The 24,577-nt window shown below is 40.4% G+C and overlaps 1 protein-coding gene across 1 annotated transcript in view; it reads right to left on the reverse strand.

Annotated features, from left to right (window-relative positions):
- Positions 1–16,975: 16,975 nt before the first annotated feature.
- ELAC1 (elaC ribonuclease Z 1) overlaps positions 16,976–24,577 on the reverse strand; it is a 31,059-nt gene continuing 23,457 nt past the window's right edge. The window contains exons 3-4 of the mRNA XM_043977597.1: positions 21,004–21,471; positions 16,976–19,836 (exon numbers count right to left, since the gene is read on the reverse strand). Coding sequence (XP_043833532.1) covers positions 19,355–19,836; positions 21,004–21,471 — 950 coding nt within the window. The 3' untranslated portion in view covers positions 16,976–19,354. The remainder of the gene's footprint in view (positions 19,837–21,003; positions 21,472–24,577) is intronic.

Consider the following 24,577-nt stretch of genomic DNA (forward strand, 5'->3'; position numbering starts at 1 on the left):
TGGAGCACCGGAAGTTAAATGACTTGCCCAGGGACACACAGTTAGTGCCAAGTGTCTGAGGCTGGATTTGAACTCGGGTCTTCCTGAATCCAGGGCTAGTGCTTTACCCACGGCACCACATAGCTGCCCCCATGACCCAGTTTCTTAAGAGACCCCCAGATCAGTCTCTCCACAAGGAAAATCACTAGGCTTAGATCATTGTCTTCCCCAAGAATGCGTTGTATATAATAGGCACATAATATTGTTGAATTGAATTAACAAACAAGCAAGAAATCATGAAAATTAAAGCTCACAATCATAAAATGCTTTAAAGTTAACAAAATGCTTTTCTCACAGCAAGCCTATCAAGTAGGAAGAAAGTAAACAGAGTCTTATTTGATTTCCATCACAGACAGATCAGGGGAGTTGCTACTGAAATTCTGAAGCCCACAATCATGGATTTAGGTAGCATCAATAATCTTACAAAAAGTGCATAGCTTCATTCCAGTGGAGTGGTTAACACATGATTTTCAATACATTTAATTTTCTTCAGAATATGCAGTAATGAGGGATGGGGCAGATGATTTTGCCTTTCTCTTTTCTCCCAGCAGGCCCCAAAGGAGCCTGAACTAGACAGCTTTCTACTGAACAAGGGCACTTACTGACAGTCTCACTATCACGAGCATAAAAAAGAACATTGCAGGTGCTGGAGGAGATAATTTTGTTATTAAAAACCAACACAAAACAAAAAACCAGGATTGGCATGTGTTGTTTCATCATCCCAGTGACAAAAATATCTCTTAAAGATTATTTGTGGTTGGGATTTGTTTTTTCAGCATTCAATTTTGAGAGAGAAAAAGCCTTACAGCACTAAATTCTGTTTGTTTTTTTCAAAAGACAATCTTTAATGTTTTACTTGGGAAAAAATAATCACAGTTACTATCCAGAAAATTTGTGGGTCAATCAAGCACGACCTTTTAAATAATTAAATTGGAACCATTAGGCTTGAATTTGGAGAAACTATGACATCAGGATTTCATAGACATACAAAATTTCATAGGGAGGTGATGTTTGAAGAATAGTATTTTCTAAATAATTTGGAGAAGAAGAAAAAAAAGTACACCAAATACAAAATAAACACTGCAAAAAGCATCTGATTTACTTTTGGAATTCCTTCCCTCTTGCACTCACAAAATGATTTTTTGAATTGCCATGAGAAAAACTTACCCCTTGTTTTCTCTGCTTTTTCCTCTCTCTCCCCAGAGGATCAAGAATTTCTCTCCTTCCCTTTTCCCTTTCCCCATTCACTTTCCCTTGCCTGACATTTCTGACAAGCTTTATCCAGCTGCTGCCTTTTCACTGTCACAGGGGCAGAGCCTGCTGTCCCAGCACTTCCTTCATTCCTGTCAGGCTTCCTGAGCTCCTGTGAAATTAGTCAGAACCCTCTGGTTCTACCACAGCGCGCTTGTCTTTTCTAACAGGAAAGAGAATCCACAGGCTAGAAGAACCCAATAGAAGAAAATCATTCAGTTTAAGCCTTTTAAGACTCTCTTTCCCTGTTCTGGCAAAACCGAGCTTCTTCCTTCTTCAGTTAACTTGGCACCCAAATACATTTTCAAACACGAAGGAAAGGAATGCCACATAACCACCCACAGTGTCACTACCCCCTGAGGCTGCTGGTTGCTGAAGCTTCTCTGGAGCCTGGTTCTCACACTAACAAGGATCTAGCTTGAAAACCACCAAGCTCTTGCTCAAGGGAGACAAGCTGGCTGGATACAAGTCTGAGATTTTTCCTCTCCAGATGTGCATTGTAGCAGAAATCATGGGCATGGGGCAAGTGTTATAACTATCAACTTCTCTTTATCTTAGAGGAATTCTGAAGTTCATCTGAAAACCCTCCAATCAAAAGTTGCCATTGGCACTCTAGTTAAAAATATGGGTCCTGACTCCCATTCCTACTTTCAGACTGTTAAGGCCTGCTCAGTCTGGAGTCAGGTAGCAGTGGTGTCGGGTGAGGGTGGGGGTGGGGGGCTTATCATGTGACTCTTCCTTTCCTTTTCTTTTTTTTTTTGTGGGGCAATGAGGGTCAAGTGACATGACCAGGGACACACAGCTAGTAAGTACCAAGTGTCTGAAGCCGGATTTGAACTCAGGTCCTCCTGAATCCAGGGCCAGTGCTCTATCCACTGTGCCACCTAGCTGCCCCCTCTTCTTTTTCTTTAAAAAATCCATTAAGTGGCAGCTAGGTGGTGAAGTAGATAGAGCACTGGCCCTGAAGTTGGGAGGACCTGAGTTCAAATTTGACTTCAGATACTTATTAACTGTGTGACCCTGGGTAAGTCACTTAACCCTGATTGCCTTAAACATCTGGGGACATCTCCAGTCATCCTGATAATATACTTTGCTACTGGACCCAGATTGGCTCCAGAGGAGAAAGTGAGGCTGGGGACTTTGCACAGCCCTTCCTCACTTAAATCCAATTCATTGCAAGGCAGGACATCTGTCATGATCCTCTTCAAGTACAGAAGGACAAACTACAACAAAATTTAAATGTTTTATTAAAATCTTGACATTGAATATCAATACAGCCTACAAAACTTGTCTAGTAATCTTCAATCCCACCTTGAAAAAACTGGCACTGAAGTTTTCAGTGGAAGGAGAAGATCTTCAGTAACTCTTATAGGACCATTGAGGAAGTCATCAAGGTTGGAAACTAAGATCTGGTTTATACCTCTTGAGACTGTAATTCCCAACTCCTTTTCCCTCCACATGTCCCAATCTGAACCATCCCCCTAAGCCCAGATGAAAGTCTCTGACTTTACTGGGTCATCGTGAGGAATTCAGATATGCAAACCTTAACAGAAAGTAAGTTATCGTTATTGGTATTACCTTTTTCATCACAATACCTCACATCTACATAGTGTGTTGTAAGATTTGGAAAGTTCTTTATTTTATAATCACGGGTTCTTAACCTGTGGGTCTGTAAACCTTTTTTTTTTTCTTACATTTTGATGACTATTTCAATATAACGGGTTTCCTTTGTAATCCTACAGGATTTTACTTTCTGTACTGAAAACCATTCATAGAGAGGGTCCCTAGGTTTTCCCCAGATTGCCAGAGGGATCTCTCTCTCTCTCTCTCTCTCTCTCTCTCTCTCTCTCTCTCTCTCTCTCTCTCTCTCTCTTTCTCTCTCTCTCTCTCTCTCTCTCTCTCACACACACACACACACACACACACACACACACACACACACACACAGAGTTAAGAATCCCTGATCTACATGATCTCATTTGATCCTCACAATAGGCAGGTCTTTGTTGTTGTTGTTCAATCATTTCAGTTATGTCTGACTCCTTGTGACCCATTCTGGAGTTTTCTTGTCAAAGACACTGGAGTAGTTTGCCATTTTCTTCTCCAACTCATTTTAGAGATGAGGAAATTGAGCCAAAGGAGTTAAGTGACTTGCCAAGTAGTCACATAGTGTCTGAGCCATATTTGAAATGAGGTCATCTTGACTCCAGACCTGACACTATCCACTTCGCTGACTAGCTTCCCCAATGCAGGTATTTCTTATTATTAATTCCATTTCAGGGATGAGGAAATAGACTCAAAAAGGTTAAGTGAGTTGTTCATGGTCATAAGTAGTAAGTATCAGAAACAGGATTTGAACCCAAGCCTACCAGTACATCCTTCAAGTGTAACACTATCCTAGGCAACACCTCTTCTCCAAGGTTTCTATAGAACCCTAATTACTCCAGTCCTCAGTGATCTCCCCCTTTGCTGTACTTCAACAGCACTTAAAAAGTCTGTCTGACATGTTAGAGCACTTCATCATAAACAGAATGATAGTAATTCATGTATTCTTTCTAGTGGCATCAATGTGGTGCAGGAAAGAGAGTGATGGGGTTGACACCATGGGCCCTGTGTTCAAATCCAGTCTCTCATTTACTACCTGTGTGACCTTAGGAAAGTTAGCTAACCCTCTGAGCTTCAGTTTCCTCACATATAACATGACGGAGTTATACCAGAGGGCCTCTCAGCCCCTTCCCCTCTCTGAATCTATGATCATTACATCACAAACTCCCTCAGGGCCAAGATTAGATTTTATTCTTGCTGCTCATCCCTCCCCATGCGCAACATGGCACTGACTAAGTCATAGGTTTGTAGGATTTTGAGCTAGAAGACACCTTAAAAAGATGATGTAGCGGGGCAGCTAGGTGGTACAGTGGATAAAGCACTAGCCCTGGATTCAGGAAGACCTGAGTTCAAATCCAGCCTCAGACATTGACACTTACTAGCTGTGTGACCCCGGGCAAGTTACTTAATCCCCATTGCTCCGCAAAACAAAACAAAAACAAAACAAAAAGATGATCTAGCTAGTTTCTTTTTCCAGTTAAAACTTCCAGTTTATCCCTTAATGCTGCTTGACTTGGTCCAGTAACTCTTAGACCTCTAAGAGACATTCTCTAGGGAAGAATTCCAGTAAGGGCACGTGTTCCTTATGGCCTAACTCAGACTTTAAAAGGCATCATACCCAGACAATTCTGAGGGACCTGTGATGAAAAATGCTGTTCACCTCCAGAGAAAGAGCTCATGGGGTCCGAATGCAGATCAAAGCATACAGGTTTTTTACTTTATTTTTCTTGGTTGGGGTGTGTGTGTCTGTGTGTGTTTTCTTTCACAACATGGCTAATATGGAAATATGTTTTGCATGACTGCACACATATAATCTTTATCAAATTTCTTGCTTTATGGGGAGCGGGAGAGAACCTATAACTCAAAATTGTAACAAGTGAAGGTAAAAAGTGTTTTTAGATTTAATTGGAAAAAATAAAATATTTTGAAAATAAAACATATCATCATGCAGTGGAATGGAGACCAGATTTGGAGTCAGATAACCTAAGTCTGAATCCTGGGTGTGTAATTTTGGGATGAGTCACTGAATCAGTCTGGGCCTCGCATTTTTCAGTTGTAAAAAACAAGGGAGTTCCACTAGATAATCTCTAAAATCATTTTTTCCAGTTCTAGATCCATAATCTTATGAATACTTTGGTCCTTTTGGCTCTGTTCTCTAAAAGCATTCAAAATAAGACCCCAGTTTCTCCAGTTACAGACTTATAGTCTGTAGTCAACATGGCTTCCATAAAACACAGTTCTCGATCTTGTCCCATGCACCAGTTTGAACAGGTCATTAGTGCTAACTACTGCCACTGTCATGGCTTATGAAAAAAGACTGGGAAAGGAGGGAGGGGGTAAGAAGGGAGTGAGGGAGGAATAATACAGTTCTGAAAAATAAATAGAACAAAAGAAAGGAGAATTTGAGCATCTATCCAAAGGATGTGGCAATAAGATTCCCTGATAACTGTATAAAGAAGACAATGAGGACATTAAGTGGTGCAGTGGATAAAGCACCAGCCCTGGATTCAGGAGGACCTGAGTTCAAATGTGGCCTCAGACACTTGACATGTACTAACTGTGTGACCCTGGGCAAATCATAAAACCTCATTACCCTGCAAGGAAAAAAAAAGACAATGAGCAAAGGCTTTTTGCAGAATTGTAGAAGTTTTTATTTATTGCTTTTGTAAATGGATTGTTTGGAATGAAGGAATCTGAGTATGAATCCTAGCTTTTCCATGTCCTTCTTTTGTTGCTACTGACAAGTGATTTTCTGTCTCTGAGCTTCAGTTGACTTGTCTGTAAAACAAAAGAATTGGCCTCTCTCTCTCTCTGTCTCTGTCTTTCTGTCTCTCCCCATAGGTCTTAAAGTTCTTTCCATCAATGATATTCTATGATTATGATATATATTAATATGTATATATAGTTCCTAGAGTTCTTTCCACCAATTATAGTCTATGATTATGATTCTACATTGTAGATGAACATGAAAATAATGAAAGATTATAGCATCAGTCAATAAGCATATATTAAAGGAAACAAGCATTTATTAAACACCTACTATGTGCCACTTTAGAAATAATCTCATATTGGGTTTTTTTGGACAGATAGAAGGAAATCTTTACGTATCTTTCTGAGTTCCAATTTTTATCCCTCCTTCCCTCCCTCCCCTCGCCCCTCTCTGAGGCAGTAAGCATTCAGATATAGGTTATTCATGTACGATTATGTGAAACATTACCATATTAGTCGTTTTGTATAAGAAAACTTGAATAAAAGAAAAAAAAGAAAAGAAAGTGAAAAATAGCATGCTATCAGTTCTTTGGATGTGGATAGTATGTTTCCTTGATAGTCCTTTGGGATTGTCTTGGATCATTATAATAATCTCAATTGTTCTCACAACAACCCTAAAATGTAGAGTTGCTATTATTATCCCCATTTTACAGTTGACAGAGGTTAAGTGACTTGCCCAGGGTCACACAGCTAGTGTCTAGAACTGGTCTTGTTGACTCTAGGCCCAAAGCTTTAACTACTTAACTACTTTTCTGTGCCTCTCTTTTTTCATCAGTGAAAGGAAGTGGCACTAGATTATAAAGTTGTGGGTTTAGAAATAATATATATTTTATAGAATATACATTATATAGAATATACTCGGTATATAATATATAATAACGTAGGGCTGAAAGGGACCTTAGGGATCACTTGAATTGGTGATTCTCATAGTGTCTTCCAATGAATTTCTTTCTTTCTTTTCTTTTTTTTTTTTAGTGAGGCAATTGGGATTAAGTGACTTGCCTAGGGTCACACAGCTAGTAAGTGTTAAGTGTCTGAGGCCGGATTTGAACTCAGGTACTCCTGACTCCAGGGCCAGTGCTCTATCCACTGTGCCACCTAGCTGCCCCCCTTCCAGTGACTTTCAATGACCTTTCATGGTGTCCACAAGGTCAAGAAGTCAATTATCTTCATAATAATAAAACATTTTAATTTCTAATATGGTAAATATTGATAAATATAACCCACATAAAAAACATTTGGGAGATCCTCAATGATTTTTAAGAGCATAAAGGGATCAAAAAAAGCTTGAGAAATACTGACTTAGATAATTTCTCTCATTTTACAGTTGAGGAGACTAAGAACCAGATGACTAAGATGACTTACTCATGGTCATTCACTTACTAAAGGGCAAGGCCAATATTTTAAAATCCAGTTTACCATTCCAAAACCTTTTCCCAATTTTCCTCTGTCTCTTCAGATGGTACCTTCTCATCCTTTCCTCTCTTATACTCATAATTAACAATTATCTCTTGGAACCCTTATGAAAAAAACAAAATTTTGCATAGCTTCCATACTAACTTGTTAGTTGTTTTCAGTCATATCTGACTGTGGGATCCTTTTGGGGGTTTTCTTGGCAAAGATACTGGAGTAGTTTGCCATTTTCTTCTGCAGCTCATTTTACAGATGAGGAACTGAGGCAAACAGTTAGGTGACTTGCCCAGGGCCACGCAGCTAGGAAGTATCTGAGGCCAGATTTGAATTCAGATCTTCCTGACCCAAGGCTCAGTGCTACATCCACTGTGCTACCTCGATGCCCAACAGCTTATAACAAAATGAAGGAAAGTATTTAGCCAATTTGATCAGTGAGACCCAATTTATATAATTCAGACAATTTGGGGGAGACAGAGGAATTAGTAATCCACTGGTCATATTTCTACTTCACTTCATAATCTAGGTACAGCAATAAGCAAACTAGAGCCTGAGTATTCCCAACACTCTCCAGAGATTTTCACATGCTGGAAAGTTTGTTCCTGGACTTCGAGTGGGACCATACTCCTTTGTTTCTTCTTCATAGACTCTGTACTTGTATTTACTTCATGCTCCCGTGATCTGATCACTTTTGTTACCAAGGCATTGACAAGCAGTGTGGTAGGGCCAATAGAATGCTGGACTTGGGAGTCAGGAGAGACTGGATTGGAATCCCACTGCAGAGCCTTGCTAGCTGTGTGACCATGGGCAAGTTCACAACTTCTCTGCTTCCCAATCACCTCATCTGTAATAACAGCACTTACCTTACAGGGTCATGAGTCCATTAAGAGAATTTATGTAAAGTGCTTCATAAATATTAAAGCACTATATAACCTTAGAGGCAGCTACAGTGGATGGAGGTAGAGTGGATGGAGTTCTGGATCTGGATTCAGGAGATACGCACTGGCTGTGTGACTCTGGGCAATTCACTTAACCAGTCAATCAGTTGTGGTTGTTCAGTCCTGTCGGACTCTCTGTGATCCCATTTAGGGTTTTCTTAGCAAAGATACTGGTGTGGTTTGCCATTTTCTTCTACAGCTCATTTCACAGATGAGGAAACTGAAGCAAGCAGACTTAAAGTGACTTGCCTATTAGGTCAATCAGTAAGCATTTATTAAACACCTACTATGTGCCAGGCACTATACTAGGTAAGTACTGAGGATACAATAAATGGCAAAAGAGTCCCTGCCCTTAAGGAGCTCATCAAACAGCTAACTACATTCAAACAAGATTAAAAACAGGATAAACTGAAGATGATCAGCAGAGGGAAGGGACTAGCCTTACAGGAGAAATCAGGAAAGGCTCTCTGTCCCAGTTTCCTCATCTATAAAATGGGAATAATAATAACACTTACATCCCAAGGTGGTTGTGAAGATCAAATGAGATATTTTTGTTTTGTTGTTAAGGCAATTGGGATTAAGTGACTTGCCCAGGGTCACATGGCTAGTAAGTATCTGACACCACATTTGAACTCGGGTCCTCATGACTCTGGGGTCAGTGCTCTATCCAATGTGCCACCTAGCTGTCCCCCAAATGAGATGTTTGTAAAACGTTTTACAAGCCTTAAAGCTTAAGAGAAATACTAGCTATCCTTCTCCTCCCTCTCCCCCTCATCATCATCACCACTATATGAGCAAGTTACTCAGTGACTTCTAAACAATGTCATGAAATGGTAACAACTAAAAGTGGTGCTCTCTAAGGTTTCCTCGAGCTATGATCCAGTGATTCCTATCATCCTTCCAGATTTGAATCTACAAGCTGAATATTTCAAATAGGTGGTTTGAAGTATTGGCTAATAGATGTTAACAATGCCATGCCCAATAATAAAGAACCAAATTCGCAGTTTTCTTTTCCATGCAATTGTATGAATATGTTAAGGGAGATGGACATGGCAATGTTATGCACTGCTGCAAAACACCTAAAAATGGCCTCTAACAATCAACTTCTCTTCATTCCAGAGGATTGCAGTTCTTTAAAAAAAACCCAGATAGGAGCCAGTCAAAAATCTTTAGTCCCCCGCCCCACCCCCCCCCAAACCATCTGTGAATAAATTTAGAGCAGATGGGGAAATTAAAGAGCAGGACAATGCTTACATCTGTTAACCAATTAATACAGTGAAGTCAAGTAAGTAAAATATATTCCTCGCTATTGACAGAATATTTACAACATGTGAGATGAGGTAAAGAGCCCAAGAGGGCAAAAAATCCCACTCTAGGACCTAACATCTTAAATTAGCTTTCCCTAGCCCCTCTTAATTCCAGTGCCTTCCCTTGGTCAATTATTTCCTATTTGTCCTGTATATAGCTTGCATTATATATTTGTTTGCCTGTTATTCCTCTACTAGACAGTGAGCTCTTTGATGGCATGGGCTGTCTTTTACCTCTTTTAGTACCCCTAGCATTTAGCATAGTGCCTGGCACATAGTAGGTGCTTAATAAATGTTGATTGATTGATCTGATTGATTGAAAACATTTCGAATGTGGAGATTAACCATAGGATTCAGCCTCTATGATTTACTTATTGACAGTCTCAGGTTCTCCTAGATTTACATTTGGCACTTAGCAGGTGCTACTTTGCAAAATGCATTATAAACGTTAACATCCTAAATATTTTTTTTTACTCATAGGATCACATCTTTAGGGATGAAAGATTGAGAACTGCATAATGATTCAGTGGAGAATCCCAGCTTTATAGTGAGAATACTTGGGTTCAAATCCTGCCTCAGACGCTCATTTAGCTGTGACCTTGGGCAAATTATTTAACCTCTCTGGCTCTCTGTTTCCTCATTTGTAAAATAACAGGGATGGACTACAGGGCCTTTGAGGTTCCTTCCAACTCTACATCTATGATTTTGTTAGCATTAGTTGTCTCCCCAAGTAGATTCAAGTACTTTTAGAGCAGGAACTGTTTTTGTGTCTACAGCAAAGCTTCTTAAACTGTGGGCTGTGACCCCATATGGGGTTGCATAACTGAATGTAGGGGTTGTGAAAAATACGGCAATAGTAAAAGGTTATGGATATCTATTTTATATACCTATATACCTGGGGTCATGTAAAAAATTCTTGGGCAAAAAGTGGTTGCAAGTGGAAAAAGTTTAAGAAGGCCTGATCTAAGGCACCTACTATAGTGCTAGACAGTGAAAATGTACTGAAGCAGGTAAATACTTATGAGAGGGAAGAGAAAAACCCAGAAATTCTTGACGTAAATGGAGTTTCATGCTGAATGACTTGAGATAATTTGGGGGAAGGGGCTCATTTGACAAAATATTTGTGCCAAGTTAAAAGACAACTGGCCAATCTAGAGGCTCCCTGCTGGCAGAGTGGCGCTTTATGTTTATGGTTTTACCAATTAAAAAAACATTTTGCAACATTACATTTCCACTATTTTCTTGAAACTAAAAGTGTTCAAGAATCAACAGCCCATCTATACTTGGAACTATAGTATTTCCCCATCAAATGAGATAATGTTTGTAAAGTGCTTAGCACAGTGCCTGTCACATAGTGAATGCCATAGACATGTTTATTTTCTTCCCTTCCCCCTCCTCCCCCTCACCACAGTCCTAAGGAATGTTGGTAGAAAGGTGAGTAGGGGTAGCCTGATGCCTTGGTTCTGTTGCATGTCTCCCACAATTCCATGAGAGTTAAGAAGGCCCATGATTACCTCCAGAAAAGTGAAGAAAAAAGGCACCAATTTCCAGGGATCTAGGGGAGGGAATCTGCTAACATTGGGACAGTATCCTATTAGCTGGCATCTTTGCCTTAGTATATGTGAAACTGAAGGAAGGACACCCAGGGCAGGATCAGGGGTAAGATCCGAGATAACATAAAGAATGCTGTTGTAGGGGGCAGCTAGGTGGCGCAGTGGATAGAGCGCTGGCCCTGAAGTCAGGAAGACCTCAGACACTTAACACTTACTAGCTGTGTGACCCTAGGCAAGTCACTTAACCCCAATTGCCTCACCAAAAAAAAAAAAAAAGAATACTGTTGTAAACTGGAGATTAGTTGTCCTCAGATTGGCCTGGAATGCTTAAATCCATAATCTTCAGGTGGCCTACAGGTTCCATTGTTCCCTGGCTACAGTAGACCCTTCCTGTAGACTACAAAGCCAGTGTTCTTTCTGCTTTACTATGCTGTCACGCATTCCTCTTGCAGTTCCCAATCTCTTGTCCCTCCTCAACTTGTCTCTTCCCTAAGACTTCCTCCTAGTTCTTCCCTCTTAGGAGCTCTCATGTCTTGTGCAAGACCATCCCAGGAGATGTTATGATGAGGACGATGCCTGTGTTTTTCTTTCTCGCTCTCCTAGGGGGAAGGGAAGAAGAGAATATCTCTTCTGATGGGGACTGTGGGCTGGTTCAGCATTGAGGCAACATCCTGCATGGTGCATGCATCCCTGGCTAATGGAGCTTTGAGCAATACCTCCGGGCCAGCTGTGCTGAATGGGGCTGTCCTCCTCAGGACTGGTAGGAATGGGCTACTGATTTCCACCGGATCTCGTGTATCCTTTGGCAAATACCTCTACCCATGTAAGTCACTTCCAGCACCTTGTAATTTGAACCAAAGCAATGATCTGCTGGTGTCTGTCAGGCTTATACAGCTGTTGCTGATACTGGTAAACCAAAAGGAGTGACCTCGGGTGAGATGGGCATGGATCCATCTTGGTCCAGTTTGGGGAACGTCTGTATTCAACATAGAATGGACAACACAAATGAGAGACCAACAATCTCCATTCTGATAATGCTAAACTTAATGTTATCTGGCTCTACCTGGGGCTGGCCTGGTTGCAGATACTGGTAAGTGGAGGAGAGGAAGGGGATTTGTATAGCTGGGACATTTAATCCTCTGCTGTTTCCCCTTTTACTTGTATGTAAGTGAAGTCAATCTCCATACCTGCCACGTCTGCTGAGTATATAATTAGAATGCTGACATCTGAGCAGCAGGGCATCTCAGCCAGCTGTATTCAGAGGAAAGTATTTTTAACGTTGGATAAGCTTGGGGATATATCTGAGACCCCTGATTTCCTTTTTTATTATATGCCTTTTCTCCCTTCCCCCTCAATCATAATTACATAAATAAAGAGGATACCTGATTATTAGTTGGGCAGCTAGGTGCCACAGTGATAAAGGACTGAGCTTGGAATCAGGAAGATTCGTCTTCCTGAGTTCAAATGGGACTTCAGACACTAGCTGTGTTATCCTGGGCAAGTCATTTAACCCTTTTTGCCTCAGTTTTCTCAGCTGTAAAATGAGCTGGATAAGGAAGTGGTAAACCACTCCATTATATTTACTGAGAAAACCTCGAATGGGATCACAAAGAGTTGGACACAACTGAAATGTCACAAAAACATCAATTAGGTTGTCTTAACCTTTTAACAAAGGGAATGGAAATACGTTAGTTTATCCCTTTAAAGAAAAATTTTGATATGTAAAGTTTGGGTTGGGTTTTTTTTTGGGGGGGGTCTACTTTCCCACCTATAAAATGAGGATGTTAAACTAGAAGATTTTGAAAGTCCTTTTATACTCTGAATATCCCAAGAGCCACCCCCATCCCCCATTGGGGGCCTCCCTTTATTTATTTATTTATAAGTTTGATATATTTTTTGGACATTTAAAGTTTTAAACTCCCTCCCTCCTTCCTTCCCTGCCCACAATCTGGTGATTCTTTTTTTTTTTTTTTAGTGAGGCAATTAGGGTTAAGTGACTTGCCCAGGGTCACATAGCTAGTAAGTGTTAAGTGTCTGAGGCCAGATTCGAACTCAGGTACTCCTGACTCTAGGGCCGGTGCTCTATCCACTGCGCCACCTAGCCGCCCCTGGTGATTCTTAATAAAACATTTTTATCTTCTTGTAGAAGGCAATTAATTTAGCTAAATATCACTTACTACAAATGTATTGTGGAGAGGAGCCAATGAGGAATCCACTGTCATTTTCTGTAGTGCTCACCAGAAAATAATAATCAAAATTAAAATTTGTATTTAGAAAAAATTTTGCATTTAGAAAGCATGTGTTTTTGGTTTTTGGGGATTTTTTTGTGGGGCAATGAGGATTAAGTGACTTGCCCAGGGTCACACTGCTAGTAAGTGTCAAGTGTTTGAGGTCGGATTTGAACTCAGGTCCTCCTGAATCCAGGGCTAGTGCTTTATCCACTGTGCCACCTAGCTGCCCTAGAAAGCATATGTTTTGACAGTTCTAAGTAGTGTGACTTGGGAGCCTCAGATCATAGTGGCTACCACTTCTATCTCCTTGGTCTCAACAATCTGGTGTGTCCCAGTTTCCTTTCACAGCTTCACTAGATGTCTCTTCCTATTCTACCATTTATCAATATCCTACCTTTCCTTCAAGATCAAGTTCCCCCTAAGGGGAAGAATGTTCTTCTTATTCCATGCTTTAAGTGTAAGAAAAGAGGAAGTAGGAAAGTTTATCTACAAGTACAAAGTAAAGCTAGGGAATTGTAAAAAAATGTGGTGGCAAAGTGTCCGACCTCCCTAAAGGAATTAAAAAGTCCCTCCACCCTACTTTAAGCACAATTAGCATTCATCTTGTTTCAGCCGGCAAAGTGCAAAATTCCAAGAAATAGTAATATTTTCCCTTCATTATTCCAATATAAGAATTACCTGGGAGAGTGATAGATCTCAAAAGGAACTAGCTCTTACCACCATGACCTTATACCTATGAAAAAAGTCCCTCAAAGGAGATATCGTCAAGCACTTAGCACAGTGCCTGGCATATAGGAGGCACTTAATAAATGCTTATTCCCCTTTTCTTCCTTTCCCTCAGTTCCCCCACCAGTATCTGTTCATCATGGGCCTATCTAAAGCTATTTGAGAAAAGCTGGGTGACAAATCCTAAAATGATTTAAAAGGCATTCAAAGAAAATCCCATAGCAGTAGTTGAAGGATAGGATGAAGCTATTTGCATTGGGAATGAGAGATAATGGGCCCAGAACTTAAATCATCTTGGTAAAGAAATATTAGAAAGGTCATTAATGATGCATATGTTTTGGCAAATAAAGATTTGAGGCCTATTAAGAGGGCTGCACCTTGCTGAGGCTGTAATGCACCTATAAAAGTATATCTCTTGGGCAGCTAGGTGGTAAAGTGGATAAAGGACCAGCCCTGGATTCAGGAGGACCTGAGTTCAAATCCAGCTTCAGACACTTGACAGTTATTAGCTGTGTGACCCTGGGCAAGTCACTTAACCCTCATTGTCCTGCCCCTCTTTATTTAGGCTGGCAGGAGAGTACGGAATCCTAAAGCTTGAAGAAGGTTAAGTGTTTGGGGGGCAGGGGAGAAAGCATTTCATTTGACATAGAAGGTAAAAACATCTCTCCCATTTAGCAATTCTTCTCTACTCACTGCTAGTTCAGGCTCTTATCACTTAACTGAACATTCCAATAACCTCCTAACTAGCCTGCTTTTATCCTCTCCCCTCTCAGCATCCATTATTTACATTGCTGCCAAAATAATCTTACCAAAGCCATTTATGTCACTTCCCTATGCAAGTCTTCAGTGGATCCCTCTTTCCTCTAGGATAAAAGACAAAGTCCTCCACAACCTGGTATCAGCCTTCCTTTCTTGGCTTCATGCTCTGTACACTTTAGCCAACCAAGCCTATGGTTTTTTTTTGGGGGGGGGGCGGGGATTGGGGTTAAGTGACTTGCACAGGGTCACACAGCTAGTGAACATCTGAGACTCCATTTGAACTCAGGTCTTCCTGATTCAAAGGCTGGTGTTCTATTCACTCCAACACTTAGCTACCCCTATTTTGTCTCATGAATGCAGAATTTCATCTCTTACCTATATGTCTTTGTTGATGCTGTCTCGCATGTCTGGAATGCACTAACTCATCTCCACCTCTTAGAATCCTTTTCTTCAAAACTCAGCTCAGGGGCCAGCTGATAAGGGAATTCTTTCCTGACCTCTCTATTCATTAGTGCTTGCTGACACCTCAAATTATCTTATACTTGTGTTTACATGTCCTATCTCCTAGAAGAATGTGACCTTTTGTTTTTGGTGAGACAATTGGGGTTGTGACTTTCCCAGGGTCACACAGTAAGTGTCAAGTGTCTGAGTCTGAATTTGAACTCAGGTCCTCCTAACTCCAAGGCCGGTGCTCTATCCACTGCACCACCTAGCTGCCCTGCTTTTTTTTGTTTTAAGAATGTGACCTCAAGGACACAGGCCATTTCCTCCCTATATCCCTAGCACCTAGCACAGTACCTTGCAAGGGAGTAGGCAATTTATTGATGTTTGTTGAATTTTGAATAGACATGGAATTCACTGGCCCAAATAAGGCTGGGAAAGTAAGAAATGCAAATTGTTTCAAGGAGATTCAATAAATTTATGGAATAGTCATAGATCATGAATGGGAAGTCAGAAACATTCTGGGTGAATTTCTGAGTAAGAAATTTTGGAAAGAAACTACCAGGTTCACCCTCACTGCCAGTGTTAAAGAATGAGACCAGGGTACTGAAAGAACCATTAGGTTTCCTATGGAAGATGGATATAATCACATTTAATACCCAAAACAAACCTGATTGTCTTGTGTCTGTGGGGACATGGTTGATTTCAGGTGGAAAGTCCTAAAGATCATCTTGGGAATAACCACATCCTAAGAAAGCCAACAGGTAATTCTTCTCTAACAAACATTAGTATGGCACAATTCTGCATGCATGGCCTCAGCAAGCCATGAATGAATTCTGGAATGCTCATAAACGGTACCAGGCCATATGAGCTATTGCTTTAATAATAATATTTAATATTGCTTTAATAGAGCGTGCTCTTGTTAAAAGTAGATGTTTTGGGGCAGCTAGGTGGCACAGTGGATAGAGCACTGGCCCTGGAGTCAGGAGGACCCGAGTTCAAATTTGACTTCAGACACTTGACACTTACTAGCTCTGTGACCCTGGGCAAGTCACTTAACCCCAATTGCCTCAACCCCCTCCCCCCAAAAAGTAGATGTTTTATTTAATAAATGTTGTTCAGTTGTTTTTCAGTCAGTTCTGACTCTTCATGACCTCATTTGGGGTTTTCTTGGCAAAGATCCCTGGAGTGGTTTGCCATTTCCTTCTCCATATCATTTTACAGATGAGAACACTGAGGTAAACAGGGTTAAGTGACTAGCCCAGGGTCATACAGCTCAGTGTCTGAGGCCACATCGGAAGTCAAGCCGGGTACTCTCTCCACTGAACCACCTAGCTGCCTAATAATGTTACAGCAATCAGAATAGCTAGATACAGAGCTATGTCCTCCAGGCCAGCATAATTAGATTTCTAAAACTGTCAGCCTATAACAGCCCACCTTACAGAACTCAGCCTATGTATTCAACAGATACTGTATTTGTTTAGTTTCATTTGGAAACCAATCTGGTCTTCATATCTAGGTTGGTTCTATAGCCTATGAGATTGAGAACTTGGAATGGAATAGGTCCTGGAAGAAATCCATTTTAGGGAAATCTTGTCAGGACTCACTGGGTCCCTGACTGATCAGATTGGGGATCCTAGAAGTGAGGGAGCTCCTCAAGGAAATCCACAGGCCCAAGCTGCTGTACATACTATGTACTGCAATGTGCAAATCAATTACCAGTATGAACTATGAATCTATAAATAAGTCAACAAAAGATGCCAAGTTACTGGCAAAGGTGTGTGGAGGTAACTGTAAATATTAAACAATGCAAATCCCAATATTTAACTTCTTGCAACACTGGTAGGAAAGAGGACTTGATCAATCAGCAACCATTTATTAAGCAATTACATTCTAGGCCAGGGGTTCTTAACTTTTTGTGTCACAGACACAATGTTTTTAAATACATAAAATACATTAGACAGGAAACCAATTTTATTGAAATAGTTATCAAAATACAAAAAACAATTTTATAGACCCCAGGTTATTAACTCTGGTTCTAGGTTACAAAAACAAAAACTCACAGTCCTTGCTCTCAAAGAGCTTACATTCTATTTTGCAGAAAACAATATTTATATCCAGGTATATACAAAGCAGTTGATTTTAAGAAGGAAGTACGAGGTAGGGATAGAAAGAATCAGGACAGTCTGTGTGTAGAAGGTGGTACTTGAGCTAAATCTTAAAGGAAAGGAGGATTTTTAAGAGGCAGAGGGGAGGAAGGAGTACATTCCAGGCAAGAGGGACACCACAGAGGGTCACATATGAGGTACAGGAGACATGAAGAATAGTAAAGTGTAATAAGGTTAGAAATCTATGTTGGTGGGTAGCTAGGAGGTGCATCAGATAAAGCACCAGCCCTGAATTCAGAAGTACCCGAGTTCAAATATAACCTCAGAAACTTGACACTTACTGGCTGTGTGACCCTGGGCAAGTCACTTCACCCTCATTGCCCCACTCCCTTCCCCCCCCCCATAAAAGAGGGGGAGAGAGAGAGAGAGAGAGAGTGCGCACAATGTTGGGGCCAGGTTGTGAATGGCTTTTAATGCCCAACAGAGAAGAGTTTCTATTAGATCCTAAAGGCAATCAGGAGTCTGGAATTTATCAAGAGTAACACTGTCAGTAACTTGGGTAACTGTGTGGAAGATACAGGTAGCCTGATGATAGAAGACTCCCCCAGTACAAAAATATATCCTCCCTTCATTAGAGATTTATTTGGAATAAGAGGAAAGAGGAAGAGCATGAGGGAAATAGTAAAGACCAAAGAAGAAATTTTCAATTTCATAATAATGCCTTGGTTCTTGCTAGCAAATAATGTATCACTGAAAACCCTTTCCAGCTTAGAAAAGCCTACATGTCACCTTAGTAGCACAGGCTCTTATGGTCCATTCAGCTCTGCTGCCCACGCCCTCACCTTCCCAGGAGGCCATAAATACAGAAGAGCCACAGGTCAGCTGGCCAACCCTCATGGGAGGATCATATGCCTGCCTCTTTTTTTATCTTTGGATTCCCTCTGAGACTGTCTTAAACCTATTCACCAGAACATTAAGGCCTTCTGTAAAAGATTATATATTTAAATAAACATTTACAATTAAAGAAACTTGAGGGTCCATCTCCGTTATCATTAGCATGAAGTTTCTTATGTAACCTTAATGTTGCTATGTAATCTGCAGCAGAAAAGTCATGTTCAAAGTCATTATTTTTTAAAAGGTCCACTAGATGATGTGTTGCAAAGAATACAGGGTCAAAAACCCCTAATACAAACAATGACTGAAAAGAAGAAGACTTCTGTTGCCTCTCGCTGCTGGTCGGAAACTAAACTGATTAACACACACTGATACATCTATTTTCTGGGAATGTACTTGAAAGGAGGAGGATGCAATTTCTCCTCTCCTTTTGGGCAGAGCTTGAGCACCATAGTGGCACACCATCGAATTTCATTTTTGCTTTTTCTATTTACATTGCTGTAGTAACCACACAGATCATGTGCCTGGTTCTGCCTACTTTACACTTTGCATCACTTCCAATTAAGTCTTACCAGGCTTCCTCATAATCACTGTCTATTACATTGCAGAAATATTCTGACATTCATGTGCCACAATGTGTGTAATAATTTCCCAATGGAAGGTCATTCACTTTCTTTCCAGTTATGGATGCTAATATTTTGGTATATATTGCAACCCACTTATTTCAAGTAAGATTTGATGATCTCAAGTATGCCGGTCCAAACCAATAATTCCTACAGTCTCTTGTAGTCTGTTTATAATAATTCTATAACCATACAAGCTAGCAGTTTTGCTAACCATTCAGATTTGGATTTAAACAGAAACCAAGTTGTTAAACAAGAGATTTAAGTTTAACCCCAACCTTCTGCTAAGCACTTCAGTGAAGATGTAGCAATTCTGAGTTCTTATATTCAACCTCAAATGCTTCCCAATATTTTCCTTACACCTATTCTCTTCTTCTGCTTAATCCATTGTTAGCAGAAAACAGTTTTCTCTGCATTTAGGTAATGACAGCAAAAACACTGAGCTTGTAGTGGGGAGGGTAATGGATCAAACTCAAGGGAACAGTTTAACTACAGTATTTATCTAATCAGGCTATCATTTAATCAAGCTGGGACTTGAAGAAGGCTGCTGGTGTTAAGAGCTGATCTGTGCAACACCATTAAGGCCACACAGGTCAATTCAGCAATGCAGCCCCACCCTTCCTGGGATTATTTGGCCCCAAATCATTTCAGACAGAAATCTGGAGAGCAGGCTGTTTCAAACTGGCACATGAAAACATACTCAGGTAATGCTGATAGTTTTTTTCTTTGGAATGTCAATCACCATAAAATCCTCTGCTAGAGTCACTTCTTGGAAATCCAACACAGATTCGGCTTGCTTTTTTAACTCTCTAATATCATCTGTTTCTCCTGCTCCAGAGAGGAGAGGTGGTTTGTACCTCTGACTGAAGTGAGTAAGAACCAGTTTCTTGACTTTGCACAATTTGGCAAACTCTGCTGCCATACGTGGGGTGCTATGACCATATTCTTTAGCTTTGTCCATATGAGCATCATCAAGGGTGGCTTCGTGAACCAAAAGATCTGCCTCGAAGCACAGTTTCACTCCTCCATCACCTACGACGCCAGAGCAGTCACCCAAAATGCACACTTTTCTTCCAGGAATAGGCTTTTCTAAGACATATTCAGGAGAAACTTTAACTCCATTTTCCAAAACGACAGTAATTCCGTTTTTCAGTTTCCCATAGGCAGGACCTGGAGGGACACCTAATGATGAAGGCAGATGTGATTAAATCACAGGAATGGTATTTACAACTTCTTAAGAATGTTCCACTCTATCATCATCACAAATGTCAAAGAGAAAAGGCATTTGATTCTTCTCACAATTGTATAACCATTAAAAAAATAAAGTATGAAAAACTAGGATTTACTCTATATTTTTTAGAAGGTCAATTCTGGCTGTTGGTATTAATGGTGTCTTTCTGATGAAGCTGTTCCTCACCCATATGTTAGATGATTTTTAAGCTTCTAAGTCCCACCTGGGATCTCATTACAGCAACCATAGCAGCCTTGTTTCCATACTCTGCATAGAATGGAGCATAGAATGTGAAAATCTCTGGATAAAGTAAGGAGGCTGCTGTTCAGGTATATAACCTATGCCTAGATTATATACCTGATGCACACACAGTGACCTAGAGAACTCACAAAAATAACAGATAAAATTCTCCTGGGTGACTGACTTTCAGAACACAGGAGAGGCTAACTGATTTTATTAAATAACTGGTCCTTCACTTAACACACTTTTGTTGCTATATAAAACCAAACACCACCATCAAGGTCACTGTTATACCAAACTTGTGTAAGGTCAACGATCATTTTTAATGTTGTTGCTATGACACTCACCCCTCCTTCTGTATCTTCCATTTCAGCCAGCCCTAGAAACTACTTAATGAAGTTGGGTGAGGTGTGTCTATAATAACGATAAACACATACAGTACAAATACTATTTTAAAGCCAGGGTGGTGAATCTGTGCAGTCTTTTGGCAGCCTCATCTAAACAAAAACTGGGATGCAGTTCTGATAATGTGTTCACATAATTATATAGTCTGCCGCTCCAAAGGGACTCTTGACTTTCCAAAAAAAAAAAAAAAGTTCCATAGCTCTGCATCTACAGTAACAACATCCCCCTCTCCCCACAGCCCTCCAATGCTTTCACATGTTTGGGTTTTGCTCTGGCGAGTACTTTTGGCCTTATGGAATGAAGTCTTTAATCAATAATCAAACTTCCAGTAAAGAATTTAAGCAGACAAGACTGTACTTGAATGCTTGGGTGGCTGATAGGACAGGCTGGTTAACAACTGCATTCACAGTTTAAACACTTCCAGCAGCATCAAAGACCACCCTAACGCAATTATGGGCAACCAACTTACTTACCAAGGTCTTTTAGTTTTTGTGCATTGAGTCTACCTGGACGTTCCTTCTCTGCCACTGAAAAACCAAAAGATGGAATGCGATGGAAGAGGCGAAATGCTTTTACAAGAAACTGCTCATCATTGACCAGTACGTAAGAGCCTTCAACCGAGTCTAAAAGGATCGTTCTGCCTTGTATTTCCTTGGGAGGGCTGTCAGTTCCATCTAGGTGAGAGAAATCTTTTAATTCTCCAGCAGGGCACTGATCCTCTGTGGGTACCAACTCATGAACAACATAGGGGAAGGTCAACTCTGAGTGAGAGAGCTCCATAGTTTTCCAGATGAAGTTCCGAAGCCCTACAGGCCCATAGATTTCCATAGGTGGTTTGGAAGCAGTGGGGCTGCTCTGGAGACTGATAGTACAAAGAAGTCCAGGAAGGCCAAAGAAGTGATCCCCATGAAGATGAGTTATGAAGATCTTTGTAATTCTCCCTTTTAAAATGAAACAGAAAAACAGGATCATGACCTTATTCAGGAGGGACTGAAACAAAATGCCTTGGAAGTTAAAAAGCAAAATAACATACATAAAGAGCAGTAGTATATAATTAAGGGTTCTGTTTCCCATGATCTCATTCACTGAAGTTAACTGAGTGATTCAGGGATCTTTTCTGTAATAATTACACTGTACAGCATGGAGTAGCGGATGGTATGCTTGGAGTCCAGAAACTGTGGGTCCAAGTTCTTTTCCTGACCTGAACTAGCTCTGTGAAGATGGTCCTATCGCTTAACCTCAGAGCTTCAGAAAAGTCTAACACTGTGACAGATGGGTTTCAATTTGCCATAGTGGAAGAAGTTACCACAGGAATGAAATTTCAGACTACTGACAGTCTATTCTGTTTGTTTTTTTTCTATAAGATTTTTTAAAATTAAATCCCCACCCCCACTCACGGGGCAGAGCGGGGAAGAGAGGGGTGCACAAGGAGAGAGAAGGGAATTTTTTGCTCTAGTTTTCAAAGATCTATCATACTTTAAAAAAAATGTGAACTCTATCTGTGACCTAACATGGTTCAAAAAGCCTTTTTTAAAAAAATGAACACTTCAAATACAATACTTTAGTTGATAACCTGAATGAGTTCATTATCTAGATACATCTTTATGAAACTGCTCTATCACCGGTAAACAAACACTGGAATGGGGTGGGGGGGGGGGTCTAGTCTAAGGAAGTGTGGGTAAATCGAGGCCTTTGACACAAACGGTAGTAGAGGTCATTTTCTTTTATTCTCATTATCTATACTCTTCTTCTCTGGGATATCTATTTTCCCTTTCTCTTGTCTCAGCCTGGGCATGAACTTCTAGAGGCACACACAACTTCTGAGGAGGCTCTTAAGACTTAGTCTGAACCTGGCCTCAGCAATGACATCATCCGACTCTTCTTTTTTCTCCATCTTCACATCCCTCAACAACAAATGAACTAGGGTCACTGATTAGGATACCAAAAACTAGGAAGTCTTTTTCTACTAAGTGAAAAACTATTTTCCACCAAATAGAAGATGTACTATTTTAAGAGTAGACATAACAAAGAGAAGGACTAAACAGAAAGATAATTACAATTATCAGAGAGAGGGAAATAGACATATGAAAGATTACAAAAAATTAGGACTTTTATTAGGGAAGATTAAATACGAGTGGGCATAAAATTAGCCTAAAATCATGGGGACAGAAATAATGGCTGAACTTTGTCAACAAATCTCAGAATATCAGAGGAAGAAAGAAACTTTGAAGTTTGAAAGAGGTACATTTAAAACAAATAAGTTTCTAAAGTAAGTAGTAAATTTATGTAAATAGAAACCTGAAAAGGTGGTACAAGATGAAATAGGTTGGGACAAACTAATGTGCAGTAGATCTATAATGGGATATGAAGAAGAATTAGAACACTGGGTGATAGGTTTCTAATCTCTTAGGCAGACCACAGAAAACAATGATATCTTCACACAAAATATCCTTGGTGCTTTTATCAACAAGAGTATGAGTCTCAGGGTGGCCTTTTTTATGTTCTCTTATAAGAAAGGTCTTTCTCCTCTTCAAGGAGAATAAGTCTTCTAAAGGGTAGCAGGTACGAGAGCACAAATCAAAAGGCATTCCCTTTATACAAATCTTGAATCCACAAGGCAGAAGTAATTTCCAGCCAGAAAATATCTTATTGTAGTGAAAAAAGGGTCTGGATCTGGAGTCAGAAGACCTGGCTTTGAATTCAGTAGGATTCTGCTACTTACTACCTATAGCAGTTTGGGGAAATCACTTAACCTCTCATTTCCTCAACTGTGAAATGAGGACACTACACTTATGCAGAGGATTGTTTGGGGAAAGCACTCTGCATATTGTGGTAAAATATGAAAGTTTTTAACAGTCGGTTAGGATAACTGAAAGACGCCAGTTTTTCAAGGACCACCCTTTTGGGGAGGAGATGAACAGTCCGCCTGCTGCGCATGTCAGACTGCCTGCCGGGTACAGTCCGCCTGCTGCGCATGTCAGACTGCCTGCCGGGGTTTTTTGACTTCCGGGGTGGAGAGAAGGGGAGTAGCCTTTTTTGCCGGCTTGGCGGGACTCCTGGCGGCGCGGGACAGACGGTCTGACTCACTCCAAAGGTGGCCTAAATCGGTTTGGTGAGTTTTTATAAGGAATATAGACTAAGCCTAGATTTAAGACGATTTGTACTGTATTTCTATTTTCCTATCCTTCTAATCAACAACACCTTATATACAATAAAGGCTCTATCTAGAAAACCAGAAGCTTCTTCCATTTACTAGTCTGGGAGATAAATTAAGGGAAGGGTTAAGTAGGGGAGATTTATGATCTAATATCCAATTTTAAATCTCACAGTTTGGCGACCCCGAAGGGACCTTAAGGACCCTCCCACCCTCCCTAGTTTGGCCATAAGCCGGCTAATTCGGTGGATTTTCCAAATACACCCCCCCCCCCCCCCCCCCCCGCGGACTTTCCCTTTGTCTAATCTCCCTTAAAGACTTTAAGCCTCTAAAAGTCTTGCTTTAAACAGAAAAGCCAGCCCAGTTTAAAGGGCAAGATGCTCGAATATTCTACCATCCCTTTGATTTTTCTCATCGGAATGTATTGGGACAGCATAACATCCCGACTTAGAGGAATAGTTTACTCAATGGTCCTTCATAACATTATTGGTTTTTTCCTCATTCAGGCAGCAAAAAGTTTTTTGTATAATAGTATACGTGAGAATCTTTGGGAAAATACGTTTAATATAAGTAGAAATTTTATGCCTGCAATTGAAATACCTTTTAATACCACATCCATAGTTCATACGACTAAGGATTTTATTTTTTTTTGTTGTTTTTTTTTTGTTTTTGTTATTATCATTGTTTTTGTTATTATCATTGTTATGATGTGGGGGAAACTCTCACATATGGAGAGAGACCTCAAAATTGCTGTTTCTACTAGAGATGATCCAAGTTCAGAATCAGATCAGCAGAAACTACTCCCTCTGCAGGAAGCTATAGAACATAGTAAGAAGGGAGTGCCAATTCAAGTCAGAAAATATAGCCCCTTTAGACCAAGTGACTTGAGCGCA

The sequence above is a fragment of the Dromiciops gliroides genome, chromosome 1 (assembly GCF_019393635.1).
Source record: "Dromiciops gliroides isolate mDroGli1 chromosome 1, mDroGli1.pri, whole genome shotgun sequence".
NCBI lineage: Eukaryota > Metazoa > Chordata > Mammalia > Microbiotheria > Microbiotheriidae > Dromiciops > Dromiciops gliroides.